General features: G+C 42.3%; 2 protein-coding genes and 1 pseudogene across 2 annotated transcripts; 1 reads left to right on the plus strand and 2 right to left on the minus strand.

Moving 5' to 3' along the window:
- On the plus strand, positions 545–4094 carry LOC8079867 (annotated as a pseudogene).
- LOC8079868 (ethylene-responsive transcription factor ABI4) lies at positions 6453–8974 on the minus strand. Its single transcript, XM_002442836.2, has 2 exons — positions 8462–8974; positions 6453–7761 (listed from the first exon to the last, which is right to left on the minus strand). The coding sequence occupies exons 1-2, from the start codon at positions 8868–8870 to the stop codon at positions 6908–6910; spliced, it is 1263 nt and encodes a 420-aa protein (XP_002442881.1). The 5' UTR covers positions 8871–8974; the 3' UTR covers positions 6453–6907.
- LOC8073502 (signal peptidase complex catalytic subunit SEC11A) lies at positions 15483–18243 on the minus strand. Its single transcript, XM_002442837.2, has 8 exons — positions 18061–18243; positions 17294–17406; positions 16667–16738; positions 16492–16527; positions 16337–16382; positions 16095–16182; positions 15951–16008; positions 15483–15712 (listed from the first exon to the last, which is right to left on the minus strand). Exons 1-8 carry the CDS (start codon positions 18137–18139, stop codon positions 15662–15664), a joined length of 543 nt encoding a protein of 180 aa, XP_002442882.1. The 5' UTR covers positions 18140–18243; the 3' UTR covers positions 15483–15661.

A 21335-nucleotide genomic window follows, 5' to 3' on the forward strand; every position in this document is an offset into this window, starting at 1 on the left:
ACAATCTAAAGCCCATGCCATCGTGGAAATACAGGTATGGCAGATTTTAGTTTTTGGGTATTAACTTTTGCATTGACAGATCTGGTATATATATAGTTCCAAAAACTGAACGGATCGTGTCACCTACATGGTTGCACTCACTCAGGACTTCCTTGTCTCCATCTCTAGGTTTGACTACCAACCAACCTCAAACGGTTCCATATGTTTCTTGATTACCATAGCTTGTACAAATTAATTACTCCCCCAACCCCCTGTGCATGGCTTCGAAGCCTAAACATTCATACTTCAGTTGAGTTCTACACTTACTTGAGATGTATCGTGTTAATAGATGGCATGATCTTTACCAAATATAGCAGTATATTGTACCATTAGCAATATTTGCAGCAATAAGGTCCAAGATGTGTGTGTGCCAAGTTTGAGATTAAAGGGCACTTTATTACCTCTTTCCATGGTATACAAGAAGTCGTTTTAGTATTAGGGACAGTAAATAAGGTCATTAACTAGTAATAAGTAGTAGAACATTAAGTTTCATTAAGTTGTTGTGTTGAAGGGAACAAGTCTTGTCTAGTACTCTATATAGTACTAGTACAGCACCCTAAACAATTCTCCTTTTTGAGAGATGCAGGAAGATAACAAACTTTCTATTCAATCTCTCTCCCTCCACCTTACATAGCTTCTGAGATCCCCATGGACTTCAGTTGCTTTCAGCCCCACACAGGGATTTGTAGTTACCTGCCATTTGATTCATATATGCAGCAAAATGGACGCTGTGAGCTACATCCTGTTGATCATCATCCAATTGAAGTTATTGGGGATGCAGCCTTCAACGACCTTAGACACCAGTTCTTTACAGAAAGAGAAATCAAGAAGCCCATATTTGACCGTGGTTCATCGATTGGTCATAGAGTTGGATCTCAACTGCCTCTGCTGACTCCCAAAACTGAGGTTTCTCATCTCATGGACAGTGGCCTTGGATCATATAAGGCATATGAGATGAATGGCAGGTTTCTGCCAAGAAAGAAGACATCTTTGAAGAAAACCAATGTTGTGAAAGGGCAGTGGACACCAGAGGAAGATAGGTAAAAGTTAAAATCCATCGATACTTGCTTATTTCTTACTCCTATAAAGTAAGAAATCTCTACTGTTTAGTGTAAGTCATGACTAACTAGTTTCCTCTTATTATCTATCAGTGAACTCATTCTTGGAAAATTTAACAGGAAGCTGGTAAAATTAGTGGAACAATTTGGACTGAGGAAGTGGTCTTACATAGCACAACTGCTACCAGGAAGAGTGGGAAAGCAATGCAGAGAAAGATGGCACAACCACTTGAGGCCAAACATCAAGGTAAACTTCTTCCTTCATCAGTTCAATGATTTTCATTCTGAGCACATCCTTCGGTTCAATGTTGATGACACATAACCAATACTATTCTGTTGCTTCTTAATCTGTAGCAAAATATGCGTACTTATCAGTTATACTACTACATTTCTTTTTTATAAGGTGCGTTAGAATTTGGAGAAGTCTTTCGAAGTGTAGTTTGACCATCTTATAATATATCATCAATTGCTAAATCAGTCTGTATTTAAAAGATGTCTAGGATGTGAATCTAGCGATACAAGTTTTTTCTACAAGCATATATTTTGAATAATTGTTCGTCAAACTTTACAAAGTGTCCTAATACACCATATATTTCGAAACGAAGAGTAGCATTTACTGTATTGTAGCGCTGGACATTTCTTTATTTTGTTTGGCCGGTTCTTCGAACTATTAATCTTAGCACATTCAGTAATATTTGGAATGGTCATTGACCAAACAAGCATTATGGGCACAGTAAATTCTAGGAGTTACTAGTCAGCCTTAGAAATTTTTGTAGGAGTTACTAGTCAACCTTAGTAATTTTTGTAGGCCAGTAACCACCTTTAATTTATGGAACCTCAAATAATGCATGCAGAAAGACATTTGGAACGACGAGGAAGACATGGTGCTGATACAAGCACACAAGGAAGTGGGCAACAAATGGGCAGAGATAGCTAAGCGGCTACCCGGCAGGACAGAGAACTCCATAAAGAACCATTGGAACGCAACAAAGCGAAGGCAGTTTGCACGGAGAAGGAGCCGCAATAGCTCCAAGGGTCCCAAATCAGGCACCCTTCTTCAGAACTACATCAAAGGCCTTGGTATTTGCCCAAGCAACAAGACCGTCGCCGTCGCCGTCGCCGCCACGCCTCTTCCTGAACCTAAATCGTCGCCATCTTCTTCACCTGAAACTCCCGGAGCGAAGAAGCCAGCAAAGACTGATGAAATAAAGCTGGAAAACATACTGAATTCCCAAGACATTCTTCTTCCCAGCATGGAGGAGTACATTTGCAGCGAGTCTCTGTCCTGTGATGACCTTCTTGCCCCTATCTGTGATGGCTTTTCAGTTGAAATGTGTGACGGCCTGTTCGACGCGAACGAGGGCGGCTTCCAAGTATGCACCGTGGATGACGACGACATCGACATGAACTACATCTTCAACCATATCGACCACGCGATCAAGGTTGATCCTGAGATAGACATGGAGATGATGATGATGATGTGGGATGAGGACGCCCTCGAATGCGCTGAACCTGCTGGACCTGCAGCTCATGTCGAAACTGTGCATGTGAAGGAGGAGATGGACCTGATTGAGATGGTGGCAGCCACGCAGAACTGCGGCGAGGCAGAAAATCACTAGATATAAGTAACTATATATATGTGGTATTTGTTAGATAAGCTCACGACCTACAGATGTAACTATATGCTACACGGCTACAGTATAAGGTATCCGTATAGAACTGCACGACCTTTTTCGATGCGTCCCTTTTCTGATGGGGGATCAAGACATTCAGTAAATAAATAAAGCTTCAAGTAAAGTGAAGCGTACTTGGTTTCCATCGTATGATGCGTCTTGTGTATATATACATTCTGTATTTTGTAGCTCTTCCTGGTGCAGTGGTGTGATGTAGGCGGTTTGTTTTGTCTCAAGCGTGCTTAGCTTTATGTTCCTTGTGCGAAAGAGACTCCAACTAAGTTGGTTTTAGGTGGCTTGAGTAGCAATTCTTAGGTCCTGAGTTCGACCCGACTTGGATAATCTTGCATTCCCAAATAATGGAAGGCTCAGATAAGATGACATCTAGATAAAACAGGTATTATAGGGGGAGAGTCTCCCTAAAAAAAGTCCGTTTGACAGCCCATGAAGGTGTCGAAATTTATTTTTTATAAAAGTCTAATTGTTCATCTATTGATGCCTTGATGGGAAGAAGACTTCCAGTTTCTTGTGTTTCTCCTTCCGTATGCACAATCCATCATAGTCGAAAGAGGGGATAAAATCGTAATTTTCTGAGTGTCAAAATCTTACCTTACATCCCTGCATGATGGAAGGCTCAGATGAGACGACATCTAGATTGCCATGTAACTGAAAGAGGGCTAAAATCCTAACTTTTAGAGTGTAATAATTTTACTAATCTTACAACGTAATTGAATGGAGATAAAATAGTAACATCCTGAGAGTCAAAATCTTACAAATATTAAATCCGCAGATATTGGAAGGCTCGGGTGAGATGACATCTAGATTGAACGAGAGAGGGCCTCCCTAAAAAAACTCATTTTTTAATAGTGTGATGACGATGACGATGGAATAAAACAATAATAAATAAAGATAAAAAAGAAATCATTGCTCAGGGCTTCATCATTTCGTCAATGGTGGATCCATTCTAATTAAAATGGGCTCCAGCCTCCATCTAGTGCTACCATCCATGAGATTCGATGGTTGTCTGACCATCACACCACATAGCTTCATAGCAACAACAGTTGATGGCATTGGATTAATAGTCAGTGTGTTAGTGAGACTGAGGCTTCATGTGGCCTCTTGCCCTCCCTCTTGTGCTAGTGTCGCCACCCATCATCTAAACCATCGACCTCCCACACATATGGACTTAATAACAGTTCACCCTGGCATCACCTTGTAAACATCACTGGGAGGTTGGGCATTTGTGCCCACACGGGTGACGCACAAAATCGGACGAAGAGCATTTTTCCTCCTAGGGACAAACCCAGATATGGATCATAGGGGGTGCTCTTCTTCTTTCCACCCCACTCTATCTCTTCCTCTCTCTCTCTCTCTCTCTCTCTCTCTCTCTCTCTCTCCCTCTTGCCCTTTCTTGTCCCTCTCTAGTAACTCCATGGGGCTCCAGCAACTAGGAGGGCTTGAGCCCCCACAGCCCTCCCTCCCCCCTCACATACACACGTCATATTCACCCCTGCTTCCACTATCAGCGAGCGCCTATGACTCCAGCAGTGCCTGGTCTGGCTGCTAGCAGCGTCAACACGCGTGAGGTTGAAGTCATAGGCTGATTGTGATGCGCACACCAACTACTAATCGCTACTATAAGGGAATCTTAAACTTCCACAGCTAAATCAACCCTTTCTTGGAGATCAATTCGGCGAGAGGAGAGCAATCCCATTGCTTGATCTAGTAAGCATAGGCTCCATGCATGGCATAGAGCATTCTGAAGACTTGTTATGTCGATAAGAGGTAAGAGGGGAAGGAAGAATACGATGTACAAGACAGTAGGGATAACATCTCCGTGGAAACAAGTGACTAGGTGAGGACTTAAGATTTAATTAAAGATTAAGATTTCCAATTTTTAGTAAGCCTACCATTTGATCTTTTTCATCGTGTGATATATAACAAATAAGTTCTATTTTCATCGACCAACTATTGGACACAGCAACACCATCCACCCTCATGCCTCCAAATCAAAGGACAAGAGTAAGATCGACAAATCACTCACTTTTGTTTAGAGAGGGGGTGGGTGGGTGGGGTGGAGAGAGCAATATGTGGATTCAGTTTTTGAGCTACTCTATGGATAAAAGCTATACATGGGAGGATAGACATATCAAAGAACTAGGCCTTGTTTACTTCCCCAAATATTTTGCAAAATTCCAGATTCCCCGTCACATTGAATCTTACGGCACATGCATGAAGCATTAAATATAGGTAAAAAAAGGTAACTAATTACACAGTTTACATGTAATTTGCGAGACGAATCTTTTGAGCCTAGTTAGCCTATGATTAAACAATATTTGTCAAATACAAACGAAAGTGTTACTGTTTATATTTTGCAAATTTTTTTACAAGTAAACAAGGCCTAGAATGCGTTGCACTCACTCACTCACACAGCAACGAACTGTGATAAGCAAGTAAGTCAACTAAATCTTCTAAAAACTAAAGGATGGTTTAATTTTGTCACAAACTAAAATTTACATCATCATTCAAATAAATAGATTATCATACCATTCCAAATATTTTATACTAATTTGAAGATTAATCCTTTGCTCATGAATTAATTAAATGACATATAGAAATATATATATATACATAGAAATATATGACAAAACATCTACAATTAATTAAATGACAACAAAAGTACTCAAATATAATTATGTTCAAGTAAAAAAAGACAAAAAAATGTTTTTATTGAAAAGCTAGTTAATTACTCCGTGCTATTTGCGCGGGTTACTTTGCTACTCCTCTGTCCCTGAAAGCTGCTATTCCTAGCAAAATTCCGACAGATTAGTGGAGCTGCCAAAAGACTATATTACCCCTCATTAAGTGCAAATGAATCGTTGATTTTCTGCTTGGGGCCATGCGCTGTTAACCTGCTTCGGGCTACGTGCTGGCAGTCATTTACTCATCCAGCGGCTTTTTTTACAAAGATGTAGCAGTTGTTAGGCCAGTCTCAATGGACAGTATCATTGCACGGTTTCACATACCAATACGTCATCGAGATTGAAATGAAACCATCTATGAAATAACACCAGCAATAAAGCATTTCACTTTGTTGTTTCCAAGGCTAAACAAAATATTTAATTGCTGCAAAGTGATTGGATCACATGCAAGATGGTGAAACGATCTGGCCCTCAGTGGAGATTCCATCTCGTTTCACCGCATGGGAACAACGCCCGTAGAGTTTCACCATAGTGAAACTACTTCCTTCTCTTTTCTCTTCGTTTCATACAAAAAGTACAGTTTTGCTGACATTGCGCTCTAATAAATGTGCATGACATCCTGGTGAAACCCCCACTGAGACTGGCCTTAACCTGCGATGGGAGGAGGATGCGTGGTCCAGGTGAGAGATAGGAGAGAAGGCACGGTCAAGGAGTAGTACTCCGTAATAATTAGATGGGGAACACTAGGAGATATTAAACCGGGTGGTGGATGGAGTACTCTGGACACATTTTGGCTCTAGGAATAGCAGCTTTCAGGAACGGAGGGAGTAGTTAAGTAGAAATTTAAAAGTTGTATCATACTCCTCATTGAACAGCATAGATCATTCCTGATTGGCTTAATCGTTAACCAGTTGTTGGCCTAATCCTAGTTGGACAACTACTGATTGGCGGCTTACTTTTTTAAGATGAAGCCGCTATGATTTTAGCCTTTTTGGCCTTTTATTAAGATTGCACCATGCGTCACCTGAATTTAGGGAACTTTCCGAGAAAACACTCACGTGTTATGTGTTCATTCAAATAAAAATAATCTAACAAATAAATATTAAAAAAAAAAGAAATCCTTGTTGCCCTGTCAGTTGTAAGTGTCGTGGTCGATCTATTTTCCAAGCAAAACGGGGCCTCCATTACGCGCTGCCGTTCCGTGCCATGCCATGCCGTCCATGCGACCCCAGTTCCCGTTTGAACTCTCTGACCGCCGCACGGCTTGACAGCAACAGCCGTTGACGGCAATAACAGGGTCGGCGTGTCAGTGAGAGCGAGGCTTCACGTGGCCTCTCTCTCCCCTCTCTTGTGCCGCCCTGGCCCACCACCCATCGTCTGAACACACGTCAGCAGTTCCTGGGTGGGCGGGCCCCCTTTTTTGCGTTGACTGTGGTCAACCTGACTGGTCCCACGGCCACGGCGGCGGCGGGTACGACGAGCTGTAGAAGCCTGCCCACGCCGCCGGCGGGTGGTTTCCTGGTTCCGCGCTGCTCTGCCTCTGCGGCGGCGGCGAGAGGTAGCCGTAGCCCCTGAGGGTCTCGCCCTCTCCTCCGAACCCGTACGCCGCAGCCGCCGAAGCAGGAACAGCAGGAGGAGGTGGTAGCGTAACACTCGGAGCTGGAGTCCCCGACGACGCGCTGGGATCGCCTCCGCCGCCGTCGCCGCCGCTCTGCAGGAACCTGGCGTAGTCCAGGTAAGGGTCCCTGCTGCCTCCGCCGGCGGGGAGCGCCTGCGACTCCAGCAGCGCCTCCGGCCTGGCTAGCGGCGGCGGCGTCGTCGTCAACGCGCGCGAGGCTGGAGTCAGAGGCGGCTGCTGCTGGTGGTGGTGGGTCGCCGTAGCCGGCGGTGGCGGCGTGGAGAAGGGGAGCGTGGCGGACTCGGGGAAGTTGAGCTTGGCGCGGCTGCCGCGGAACCTGAGCGCGGCGGCGTCGTAGGCCCGGGCGGCGTCCTCGGCGGTGTCGAAGGTGCCCAGCCACACGCGCGCCGCCTTGTGCGGGTCTCGGATCTCCGCCGCCCACTTCCCCCACGGCCGCTGCCGCACCCCGCGGTACCGCTTGTTCCGCACCGGCGCCGCCGCCCTGGCCCTGCTGCTGGTGCTCGTACTGGTACTACCCCCCACAGCGGACGTCGGGGACGGGAGCTCGTCATCCGTGGCGGCAGAGGCCGCGCCGTGCTGCGACTGCGAGTGCGAGTAGGTAGCCGCCGCCGCAGGCCAGTACTGCTCGGACGGCTCCGTCGCGCCGTAGCCTGCACGAAGGTTAGAAGCAGCGAACAGAGATCGGTTATTCTTGTCATGAGCGTTCAACAAGTTTTTACAGTCCCGGTATGTATACATTAGCCATTTTCTACTGCTGGTTAGTATTCGTATATTTTTTAGGAGACGACGATGTAGCAGTTGCGTGTGGTGGGGTGCGCACGGGCACGGAGCGCGTAAGCCAGCAGCATGCACGCTCATGTTACACGATGCGTGTACGGACCTCGTGCACATCCAACCAACCACCTCATAGAATACACATATAGTATGCCACTACTCGATATCATCAACGTGCGTGCGTCCTACCACCCACGGCATCTAAATAACTGAGGCGTTGTTTAGTTATTGAAAAACTTTTACAAAATATTATTGTAGTATTTTTGTTTAGCAACCATGAATTAACTAGATTTAAAAAATTCGTTCGTAAATTATAAAAAAAAAACTGTACAATTAATTGTTTATCTATATTTAATATTATATATATATATATATATATATATATATATATATGCGCGCGCCCCGTAAGATTGGATGTGATGAAAAATATTTACTATTTTTTAAGTAGTCGAGGAAGTAAACAAGATCTGAGGAATAATATAAAAATAATAGAAAATACAGGGAAATGCATGCACGAGAAAAAGAATGCATATTCATGCATCAATGGAGGTACGCTAATTCTGTCTGCCGACATACCGTGGAGCACGAAGCGGGCAGGCGACGACGGCTCGGCGACGTGCAGGTCCTCGTACGGCCACCACGCCTCGTCCATGGACGCATCCTCCTGCGCCAGCGCGGGCTCCTCCGCCGCCGCCGGCGGCGCCGAGCCGGCGACCACCTTGGCGAGCGCGGCCACCATGGCCGACATCTCCCGCGACTGCCTGCTGCTCTGCCACGGCGCCGCCGCCGCCGCCGATGATGATGATGATGATGATACCGCGCCCGCGGTGTCGATCGCGTGCGGCTCCCCCGGCAGCGGCTGCCCGCGGCCTCCTCCTCCGTCGTCGTCGTCGGCGGCGGCGGCGACGGCGGCAGCAACGGCGAGAGGCCGCCGCCGCCGCTGGTGCTCCTGCTCCCCGGAGTTCGCCACCGCGGCGTGGCACATGAACGAACAATTCAGTGTACGCACACGAACACGACGTACTGGGTCGGTGCCTATATGGCTACGTGACAGGCGCGACCTTTGTCTCTCAGAAAGAAAATGGCTCCTGGCGCTATTTGGGCGAGCAACGTGTGTGCATATATATAGGCGATTTTATTAGGTGTGCGTGTACCATATCCACATGTGAAAACTGCATGCAGTGCAGAGCTTAGCTTCGGCAGCAAGAGAATAAGATACAAAGGACTTGACATTATCCACCGTTTTGAAAACCTTTTTTACTTTTTAGACAATGATGAAACATGCATGGCTCTCAAGATGGTAGATGGTACACAGTTGAGAGCTGAGTTAGTATATAATAAGTAAAAAAAGAGATGGAATGTGTCAACATAGAGTTCTAAAATCTCGACTGGACAAGCCGATGCTTTCGCCTAATTATATGAATGATTTTTTTTTCTAATAATTTAAGAATACTATGATATTCTTTCATGAGTCACGTTTATTATGATTCGCGAAAAAAGTGTTCAAGGAAAGACTTGGCAAACATTGTTGGTTTTTAAAGCTAGCTAGCGTTCTCACTGAAAAAAAAATAGTTTTGGGCTAGTAGAGAAAATGAAATGTTTCGGAAAATCATATGGAGTTTTGCATTGGTCATTACACCCAAGAAGCAAATGGGATAAATTGGCACCTCTGGATTCAAATTCTTCAGAGAGTACATGTTCACTTAAACTTATAAGCCAGAGTCAGTCGTACTTTTATAGTCACAAAATAATGTTTTTCTCTCATAACAAATCAATATCAGCATCAGCATCAACCGCAGAAATTATCCGCCGTTATATCTATAGCAATGCATTAGTAAGTGTTTTGTGTAGCGATCTGTTGATAAAATAATGGAATAATTGGTCAAGGCAGATTCATATATACATTCATAGGGGTAATTAAACAAACTACATCGCGCGCATATATTATACAAAAATTATTATGTCAATGTTCAGCGGCCATTTGCAAAAGAGGAAGTAATAATAATAACCATTATGGCAGCAATGGATGGATAAGTATCCGTTGACGACATGTATCCACTTTTGCCGTTATTAGAACAGTGATTCATATGTTTATCCAAGATACAATGGATGCAAACATTCCTTGTTTCGTCTAAGTTACTGAGGAATCTACATTTTCATACTTTGTTCCCTGCTACTTGTTCCAATAATGGCTTTATGTACCAGCCTTTTCTAAAAAAAAAAGAAAAAGACACAGCACAATAAAGAAAATCGACTCGCCATTCGCCAAAACTGCAAGCTCCCCCTCTTCTTTTTTTTTTTTTTTGAAAGGGACTGGAGGGGTAGAAGCCCCTACATTCCCCTCTTCAATTGAACCTGACTATCCATTCTACATTTCGTTATTTTTTCTATCAAAAAATCATGGGAAATATATATTCATGATCATTTCCATAAGAAACATATTTATTCCATTTGTACCTCTGTTTCACGAAAAAAAAACAGAATTTGAATGGCGATTTGCTTTGACCAGATGAGGTTGGGTTTCACATCCGTTTGACCATGGCATTCTGCTGGCTACCTGTCTGCCTTACGTGTACCTTTTCAGCCAGTGGACATGACTATCTTAATTAGGTACGTACGAGTACGGCTTCCTTCCGTGATTTCGTTCAGTTCTTCCACTACGTTAACGATGTCGACGGCGAGTACTAATTACTGTGGTAACTACCGGTTCCCTCAAAAAAAACTGTGGTAACTACCGCTAAGATGGAGTAACTGCGTAATTAAATCGAGCTAAGTGCGCTACACTACCAGTACTAGCGAGCTATCACCGCGCCAGTGGTAGAGAAACGTTTACACCATAGTGTTACGATTTTATTACTACCACATCATTTTTTTCGTAGAAATGTTTATGTAAAATGTGTGTACTAATCTAACATGCTACTACTTCTCGTACAAATTAAAACAAAATGTGTGTACCAAAACCAATAAATCTTGGGACATCCAAAATTGAACGCCCGAGATCCTTGGCCAGACTGCTTTTCTCAAGCTTTCTAATGATTTTGCTTTCATGATCATTTATCCCCTTTTTTTCTGATTGCCTAATCCTACCATTTTGATTTGTATAGCATAATTTTTTTCTAGGATTTCAAGTTTAATTCACCGAACTAAAATTTTTTGTTGTATAGCATAGGTTTTTTTTCTAGGATTTCAAGTTTCATCAAACAAAAACTTTTGTTACGTGACGCGCGATCCAAATTTAACCTTGAATTCGAAATTATAGAAAAAAAAACTTATGTGAGTTATATAAATGGCCATGAAATTAATCTGAGATCTGCAGCCTTTCAATCAAAGGAAAGACCACCTAATAATAATTTCAAAAACAAAGAAAAGCCGCTTAATCCTGTGGCCGGCCTTTTACCTTGATCACCTTCCAATAATAGCGACTTTAATGGCAACGTGTCGAGAGGGGACCTTTGGAACCCTAGGGTTAAAAACCTGTTCAGGAAACTGTCACGTCACGCACGACGCACTCAACACGTATCATCGCACTTTTTCTCGTTAATCCAAAAGGCTTGTCTCGCATTGTCCTTCTGCCTCCAATGTTGGTTTGTTTCAGTCAACAGTGCAACCCACACGTGTCGCAAAGATGAGCGCCCTAATTATTCTACTCCTCTCTCTCCACGTCATCTTCGCATGATCATGTCGGCTAGCACTCAGTTGCGCACGTGTGGAATTGCAGCGGCACTTGGATTACGTATTACGAATTTTAAAACTTCAAAGTAGAGCTTTTGCTCATCATTGTAGACAACATGTGTGGTTCGATACTATTTTTATTTTTATAAGAAAAATGGTGGCGAAGTTTGGGACACCTATGGTGTGGTTTTTTTTAAAAAAAACAAACAAAATATCAAATCTTTCTTGGACCATTCTCCATACACGGTGCATAAGATATTTGGCAAGAAAGCAGAAATGTTTCATCTGTGCTAAACATGCCGCTTTAGAATATTGTGGGGGATTTTCATAAGTGTACGTTGCCGACATGAAGAGGACAATGTGCGAGAATGATTCCTCTCTTTCCTTTTTACCTATATATAAGCATTTGCAAACATTTAGTAATCTCACTTTTTTTTTGGCAAAACAAAAAAAACTCTATTCAACAACTTTTTACTCCAATTCGTAATTTACCCTTGGTTGAGGCATCGACGTGTAAAAAATATGTGAACCACCACTACTCTTTTATCCTCCACTCTCGGCGTCTCTACTCTATATTGGTGTTGGTGTCTCTGGACATGACTTTATTCCCTCTGCTCTTAGCGTCGCCCCTTAATTGGCATAACGTTATTTTTTCCTCCACTCTATAGCGGTATAGCCAGAATTAGATCTCGGACCACTATATATTTAAGTAGAGTACAATATAGAATCTGTTTTAGAAGTTGGATGGCCTAAGGTTTGCTAGAAAATCTACGAATATTGGAAGGTAGAGTAGGCAATAAAGATTCAGTTGGGTAGGTAATGGAGATTCTATTTTAGAAATTTTGGGTGCGAGATAGGGTGCCGAGGATGCTCGGCCATAGATGCATTCGGTGAAGCACGTGGAAGACATGTATGTGACACACAAAGAGATGGAGTTGTTGCGCACCTTTTTATTTTAATGGCAGATTGTTACCAACAGTTGAACGAAAATAACAAATATGTAGCGGTAGAATATTTTGCCTTTCCAAAAACAACAAATAAGCTCTCTATTTTTTCCCCCTTGCACAGCCGAGCAATGCTCTCAAACTTTTTCTAGATGTTTGGTCTTTCACTCTTTTGTTGTAAATATTTAGTAGTCTCTTTTTCCTTTGTTTCTTTTTTTCCCACTCTATAGTGGATCTAGAATACGTGGTAAACCAGTTGTACGTGGCCATTTTGGTCTTTTTTTTATTCTCTACTAATAAAAGTGTGACAAAGCTTTTGCCATCGGTTCTTAAAAAAATTGTTGTGTTTTTTAGGAACTTATTAAAGACGCTTCTGTTCACTTAAGCTTATCTGTCGAATCTGTCAGTCATTCAGCAGTGTTTTTCTTTCACAACAAATCAGTGAACAATATTTTCAACCAATGATTTTTCAGACAAACGAACAGACTCAAACTTCAAATTCTTACTTCCCTTAACCTCAAAATTTTATTACTGATGACGGCCTTGGATTAACTCAATATACAAGAAATGCAACCTAAATCAAAGCTCTATTCAGCAAAAAAAATTAACGGAGTCTCAGTCTCTCAAATTCCCACCTTCATGGCAGGCCCCTAAGCTGATAAGAAGCAAAGATGGCCTTGTTTTTAGACTAAGGAAAATGAAGAAATGCGACCTTGTTATGGAGTAAACAGTTGGGACTTGGCAACATACTCCAAGATATACATATACTACGTGTGAATGGCAGCATACTCCAAGATAGGTATGAGTTGCCATTCCAAAAATGTTGCTCCTCTTCGATACGTGTGAATGTGCCCGTCTGCACTGAATCTGGTCAAAGACATGTTTGACGAGATTAGCTAGTGTGCTCCATTATTAAACTATGGCGTGTATGTTTTAGGCCTACATAAATAAACCTACACTAATGTGTGGGAAACGAACAAACCCTTTTGCATTTGCCTGCTCCTTTTTCTTTAGGAGTGACGAATTAAACAAGATGCGTATGTGTGTTGCTGCCGTGTTGGACATGTTCTATTCTGTTCTGTTCTTGTTCCAATGACATTTTTTGACACAAAAATGTGTATGAAATAATTGCACGTTTAGGATTCCGGCTGGTCAAGGTTATGTGATTATGGCCGGAATTCGACACTTGAACCAGTTTGCCGGCCCATCCTTAAATGTTCCCAAATTCTGCTCTGAATTATTGATACAGCATAGAAGAGCACTACTCAATCCGGTCTAAATCATAGTTCACTCTGAATCTGTTCTAAATCAAATTTCTCCAATTTTAATCAAATTTATAGAAAAAAAATACACCAAACATTTGTAACAGAAAACTAATTTCACTACATTCTTCATTAATTATTTATTTGATTGACAGTGCATTTATTTTTAAGTTGGAAATGTTAAAATATTTTCTCAAAAAAATAATTAAAAAAAAGTTTAGCTTAGTACAAAGACCAAGTGAACTGTAATCTGAAACTGAGGGACCGCCACTTTTGGCAGTAAAAGCTCCATGCAAAACGCTGCATCCTCCTTGCTTCAACAACTCTAGCAATTAATCCTAACAATTCTGGCAACAACCTACCACTTCTTTTGACAGCAAAAGTTCCATGGGAAATTAAGGAGGTCAAAAGTCTCTGAAAACCACAAATAATCAGCTGCCTCCTCAAAGACGGTCAGTCACCATCACGGCCTCACCAGAGACCAGGCACAGAACAGACGGCAGGACATGGAAAAAGTAACCCTGGTACGGCAAAATGCACAGCAAAACGGCGACCCAGAAGTGCCGCCCGAAGCGTGGCAACCAGAGATTACAGGACAATGAAATGAAAACCTGCAGAACAGCCCGGAGTTCCAACAGAGAGAAGACTGCGAGTCAAAGCTCCAAAACGAAGCTCAACATCGCGCAGGATTCTGGCACCGGCAGTCGGCAGATGAGCCAGCGCCTTGCAAGTGACACTCTTGACTGGTCAAAGCTAAAGTTCTGTGGCAAACAGATGGCACACAAACCTGTCGACTTCATCATATGTCAAGGTCTCAAAAAGTTTCCAGGTTTGACAGCTGACAACTGAAAAACGCATGCAGTTGTAACAATTTGAAGTCAGGCACCACACTAGATCTAGCCATCTAGGCATGTTCTGGGAGTCCTAATGGACCACCAATCTGAATACCTGACTCATGACTCAAAAACAGAGAATATCAATAAGAACTTTTGTGCAAATGATGGGCTTCATTACAAGACCATATGTACCATCCAAATCGATGGTTCAGAAAAGGTTTGGCCCCCACAAGGAACCATATCAACTCAACTCCACTGAAGTCACCAACTGGACCAGTCAGCTTCCAACAGAGAGTATTCCACTTAGTTCAAGGTTGGAGACTGGATGAAGCAGGCAAATGATGAGATGGCAAGCTAGCTGTATTGCATTCTCTAGGAGAAGCTGCCAGGTTCTTGCCTTACCTTCGGATTCCGATGCATGTTCCTGTCATTCAGATTTTAGATCATTGAAATTGGAATTGGGCCATTAAGTCAACCACACATACCTGCCAATGCAACCCCTATGATGTTCTCCATCTGTTGGCTAAGCTATTTCGGCGTGTTAAATGCCAAAGTCACTGTGGAATTCTATAATTCCTCATATGTATCAGTATGTCTTTCGCAAGCCATGTTAATGTTCAAGAACTTTATGCTTATTTGTTAAGAGGGTAGTTTACACAGAGGCACATAAACATGCCAGTTAGTCTCACTTCTTATGTTCTTAGAACCTTTCATTTAGCTTGATATTTAAAGCAGCATGCAAATTCCAGTGGTATATCAGCATTAGACTACCCTTTGATGGCAGTACCTATATTTCTCTCTCTCTCTCTCTCTCTCTCTCTCTCTCTCTCTCTCTCCCCTGCCCCCCAGAAAAAAAAATAAAGGATACTTTATCATGATCAAATGGAAAATATGGATGTTGCATGAGAGACTGTATTAAATTAGTGAGTATGCTCTATTGCTCTTATAACATATCAAGGAAAATTCTTGTTTGATACATCATGAAATCGAACAGCTCCCCCTAAGTTCATTGCTCATACAGTCATACCATAAGAGCAAGTTATATGATGGAGGTCGACACCTTTACTCTTTCGTTGTTATGACCAGCAAGCCCAGTGCACCAATCAGCAGGTACTGCAGCAAGAGACAATGTGTTGAAGCAGTTCTTTCAATAATATGGTAGCTATATATTTGAGAACTACCTAGAAAACAATTAGTTCATCTACTTGTCCAATCTAAACTAGTAAGAAGAATGGGTAAGGTGCTCTCAACATATTTAAAAAAACATGTTCTCAGGTAGGCTGACTAGAACGAGTATTTTTATTAATTTATTCTTCAGAGGAAATACATGAAACAGTAAGTATGAGTATACCTTAATAAATGGCTTCTCAGTCATGATAATTGTAACCCAGCCAACATATGGAAGAAAGCTGTTCACAGTTGAAAACATATGGTCAGTCATTATTCCTCACCAGGTGTGGAAACAGGTCGATTTTGTCTACTTGAGTATTCTCACCCAACAGCACGTCCCATAATGTGATGCTGCTGGAGCCAGAGCTGACCGTGTGCATATAAAAGTCGGTCGTCCCCAAAATTATTGTCACCTGAAAGGTAGCTTATATCAATAAAATACATTGCATAGACATGCACAGTACATCATGTGTTGGCAGCTGTTTGTTAACATTTTCTTAATTATACATAGTACCAAGGAGTAGTAGTAAAATTACAAAAAAACATCGACCACATAAGAAATGGCACCTTTTGTGAGGATGTTGACTTCTGCAGTGCCCTGACGTTCATGGACCTATAGAGACCGAAGAGTAATAAATAAACTGAACCAGCAAAAAGAATTAGACACAAAATCCAAAGTAAAAGTCATTGGACGACTTGAACTGTGAACGAATATCCATTACCTTAATTACACGGTGAACAATTGGAATTTCACGGCCCTACAAAGATAACAGCCAAATGATATTTTAGTGTTTCCAAAGGATTGTGTAGGCACACATTAGACACTACAAGGAGGTGTAGAGAAAACTAATGAATTCGTGATTCAGCTGCTTATTCACAACTAAGCAGTAGACTTACATCGATGTTAAAAACAACTATTTCTCCTGTGCGGATAGGATCTTTGCTCATGTGCAAGAATAGGATATCACCCTGTAAAGAAGATAATTAACCATCCTCGCATACTGGTGTGAAAGATGCTGGCACTTCATAAGGATACAGATAATAAACCTTGGAGTCAAATCAAAGCAGTAGATAATATGTACAATAACATATCAGCAACTAGAGTGGCACACATCTTAAGAAGGGAAAATTTAGGGATAACTGAGGCCAGAATTCTGGAGCTTAAAGAAATTATGCAGTCATTCACCATGTGCAAACTACCAGAACCTAGGGACCAGATACATTTGTATCATCCTTTTTGTGAAAATGAAAAACGTACACTCATATACTATCTGATAAGAAAAATGGAAAGTTCCCTCTAGTAGTTTCTGTTAGATTTTAGACTGGAGCCAACTAATCCTGGTCGATGAAAAATGCATGAGCCATACAAGTCCAATGCCACAGTCCAGAGTGGTAAACCACCAGTATCACAGTATACCATCCCATAAGCTAACAGCTAAGCATCCAGTGAAAACCCATCCAGCGCATAAATATCATGAAAGCATATACAACCTGTAAGCTCAATGCGATTTGTTAAGGAGATACCCTTTTAAATCCAGGCTCCATGCTACCAGAAAGAACCACTACCACCGGGGACTCGCTCCCTGTCACAACTATCAATCCCTTCCATATGATCAACGCCGAGGTCACAATCATACCTGCCAAGAGGAAAATCTAAGAGCTAAAACTCCATCATGTTTTGCAAGCAACAGCGAAAATACCAAATTGCAGCAAGCCATACCCCCAACCAGACATGGCTTGTTTCGATGCCAGACAAGGGCTTATTTCGATGCACTCATATTCAACTCAATCCACATGTGTTGGAGTGGATTGGATTGAGATGGACACGAGTGCATCAAACCAAGCTCTAACATGGTAGCAGAAAGTGACCCTTTCCCTATCCCCTGAATAACAAGGTTTCTCATACAAAATTTTTTTTTTTTTTTGAGAAACTCATACAAAATTATTTTGCAAGCAAATAATGGTGTAGGTATAGGAATTCAACGAGAGAGCATAAGTAATTCACATTACAACATTAAACGAAAAGCAGGGAGGAGGAGGAATCCCAGTTCAGCGCATTGCGACCGTTGTCTGTTATTCAAGGCAATTGCTCTTCTAAAGACGGAGGCAGCAGATGAAGAACCCACGCCCCCGATCTTACAGGCCAAAATCCACCCAAAATTCTGAATATAATCGGTACTAACCACCAAAACCCTACTGGAATCGACCCAAGAACTACACTGCAGGGCTCCCGCGGAAACAAAACCATGGCGAGACTATAAGAAGAAGAGGTAGCAGAGAGAGTCACCTACCGAGGCTGATGATCTGCGAGAGCACGTGGCGGACCTGAATCGAGCGGATCGACTCCACCGTGTCGCCGACGAAACCCATCTCTCCCGGCGGCGAACTCACGACGGCGGAAGGGCGGCGGCGGAAACAAAGCGTGTCCAGCCCGAGCAAGACGAGGTGACTGGTGACAGTTGCCGGGCCGGCCCAGCCCGGGGATGCTTCATGCTTGGGGTGCTTTGGGCCGCCAAATCCGCACGCCCGCGCTTCACCTAGATGTATGGGGGCAGCCCAGTTATTACGGCCCATAGGCGAAGAGCGATAAGAATTTGAGGAAATTATTTTTCTTGGTTCTAAAAAAGTGCTGCTTAATTTCTTAGCCTTTTTTTTCTTAAATTTGCTTATTTGCCCCAAAAATGAATTTTCTTTTATTTGCTAAAAAAATTAATTTACTTTGATTCCTTGGCTCTTTCGTTAGTTTGATGGGCCAATGGTGTTAAATCGTACGTGAAATGACTCTTTTACTTCTGGCTTGAAAAATAATTATTGAAAAAAATAAAAAGAATAATGATGCCGTGCTTGAAAACAATATTGTACCTTCTTTTGGAAAATTATTGATAGAGACAGCCACTGTGAACTGTCTTTGGCGCTAGGGGTAAAAGAGTCATTTCATGTATTTAACACTATTAGCCCATAAAACTAATATGGGTGCAAAGGGGTAACCTTTAGGTGCACCTTCTTTAGTTCAAATATTTGTACTACTTCTTAATTTTTTTAGAGAAGTAGTATAAATATTTGAACTAAAGAGGTTTAGAGGTGCACCTAATCATCACTCATTTGCACACCTAAAAACTAACATAAGGGCCTAGAAACCAAAGAAATTTTGTTTTGGGGCCAAATAAGCAAGTTCAGGAAAAAAAGGGCTAAGAAACCAAGCAGCACATTTTTTAGGGCCAAGGAAATAATTTTCTCTAAGAATTTTACACTTTCCAAGAACGCAAACTCTAATGGACGACGGGTCGCACCTAGTGCACCCCCTAGCCCATGAGCCTTACCTACCTTTCTTCTCCACCGTTGTCGTTAGACACGAACTTGTTGACATTAGGGTTTCAAGGTTAGGGTTTGGGTTTTTGGCCGAGGAAGGGAAGGGGGAAGGGAGAGGCTCCATGGTTGACGACCTTAGAAGGAGGAGGGGCTCCACTGTGGTAGTTGACCAGGTGGTGGTGGCGGTTTGCCCAAGGACAAGTGAGGTGGTGAGGGCGTGGTTGAGCAAGTGGTGCTTGACATTCGATTAGCTAGTGTCGGTGGTCGGGGTGAGGAGTCTGAGCTTGCCCTTCAATTAGGATTAGCAATGGGTGGGGTGGAACGACGGGGTGTGTGGTGGACGGTGGGTGAGGAAGGCAAGGGTGGGGTGCGCAAAAGGTGACGAGGCTGAGCACGAGGAAGACAATGGGGCTAGGGCCACGCATTAATTTGCTCATTCTAAGAACAAATTTCACCAATTGACTCCAAATAAGATATTTGTGGATGGACCTTATGGTGTGATAGTATTTGACACCAAATATAGGTAACATGGTGTTTCAAACTTTTTCACTTATGCCATGCATGATGGACAATTGCCCAAGAGGTATATCATACCATATTGTGCTCCAACCCCCATGCCACAAACAATGTACCAAAGACCAAAAGCAAACACCCATAAGGCAAGTCGTCCCATGAGGCATGCCACGAGCCCACAAACAATTCCAAAGACCACAAGCAAACACCCCACAAGGCAAGTCATCCCATGAGGCAAGACCTATCAATTGCATCTAGAAAGGATTTTTTATATTGCATAGAGGGGTGAGGGGTGAAAACATTTTTTAGGGCAAGGGGTGAAAGGATTTTTTGATATTACATAGAGGGGCCAGGGGTGAATGTTAGTGCTACATATTTTAACTATAGAGGTAGCTAGGTTGTATTTGTAGAGGTAGTTGTCCTAGTTGTCTCTGCTTTTCCACCGCTACAAATTGAAGATTTATAGAGGCGACTGTATTTCGAGCCACCACTCCAAATCGTGGTCCAAAAATCACAAATTTTGTTTGCTTGTCTAAAAACCCATGGCTAAAAGTACTATTCACTAATTTGTTGTCAGAGAAAAACATTGTTGAATGGCTAGCAGATTCGGTAGATAAGCTCAAGCGAACGAGATTGGGCATAAAAACATGTGAGGACTTCATACTAAATTTCTGGACCATATAGCATTTAAATGAAAAAGTTCTTAACTGCAATGATTTGTCTTTTCAAGATCTATAACTTTCGTTTTGGTCCTTCTTCATCTGCAATCATTTGGTTAATTTAAAATTTTTTAATTTGAAACTATGAGAACTTTAAACAAAATTTATTGGATCCAAATGATTTCAAATAATAAAACTATCAACTATAAAGTTGTAGATCTCTTCGAGATATATAAAGTTGTAAATTCCTTTTTTATTTCACAAGCCAACATAAACTATAAAGTTATCAACTATGCATCTCATAAGCATGTGTGTGTGCTTTGGTTTCTCTGGTGTGGTTTGTTATCCAGTGGTAAAAATAATTCAATGCTGGTTTTTCATGCCGTTGCGCCCCACCGACTCTTGAACTAGCGGTGAAACATTGTCATCGCCTGTTCTAGCCAAGCCAGCAAGGAACTTGTAACAAGGCAAACGCTGAAGATAAAATCATGTTTAGTGAGGAGATGGTTCACAAGGTGCTTTCTACAAAATATATTGATACTCTTCATACATAGAAGAGGCCAAATAAGAGGAAAAGTGAGATTTCTTGCTGGGTTCCTCCAACAGCCAATGTCCTAATTTAATATTGATGGAGCTTTTATACAGGTTGAAAGGTACTTGGGGTTTTATTGTGAGGGATCATAAAGGTGCTACAGTGGTGGCTGGAGCATGTAGAATCAACGTGGTACATGATGCATTGAGTGCTGAGTCTCAGGCTTGTCTTGTTGCCTTCTCTGTAGCAATGGATCATGGTTTGTCCTAGATTATTTTGGAGACTAATTTGACAATTTTAGTTGATGCTCTACAATCCCGCTCTTATGATTTTTCAGCTTGTGGCGTGTAGTTTAGAGAAGCAAAGTTTCTCATGTCTAGAATTTTATTCGAGTTGATGTTGTTCATGTGCCACGCTCTAGCAATAGGTGTGCACGAGAGCTTGCTCGAATTGGGACCCGGATCATTCGCATGTTTGGATTAGTCTCCTCCCAGAGTTTGTACGATGTCTCATAATGTAAATGATCATCCCTAGATATAATAAAATGCAAAGT

Source organism: Sorghum bicolor, chromosome 8 (genome assembly GCF_000003195.3).
Source record: "Sorghum bicolor cultivar BTx623 chromosome 8, Sorghum_bicolor_NCBIv3, whole genome shotgun sequence".
Lineage (NCBI taxonomy): Eukaryota > Viridiplantae > Streptophyta > Magnoliopsida > Poales > Poaceae > Sorghum > Sorghum bicolor.

What these genes read in the sequence shown, in the direction of transcription:
- LOC8079868 (XM_002442836.2), bottom strand. Translation starts at nt 8,870, where the DNA reads ATGTGCCACGCCGCGGTGGCGAACTCCGGGGAGCAGGAGCACCAGCGG. An exon ending in TGCCCGCTTCGTGCTCCACG is followed by an intron (nt 7,762 to 8,461) that starts GTATGTCGGCAG and finishes ACCTTCGTGCAG; the next exon opens with GCTACGGCGCGACGGAGCCG.
- LOC8073502 (XM_002442837.2), bottom strand. Translation starts at nt 18,139, where the DNA reads ATGGGTTTCGTCGGCGACACGGTGGAGTCGATCCGCTCGATTCAGGTC. An exon ending in AGTCAACATCCTCACAAAAG is followed by an intron (nt 16,183 to 16,336) that starts GTGCCATTTCTT and finishes GCTACCTTTCAG; the next exon opens with GTGACAATAATTTTGGGGAC. An exon ending in ATTATGGGACGTGCTGTTGG is followed by an intron (nt 16,009 to 16,094) that starts GTGAGAATACTC and finishes AACTGTGAACAG; the next exon opens with CTTTCTTCCATATGTTGGCT.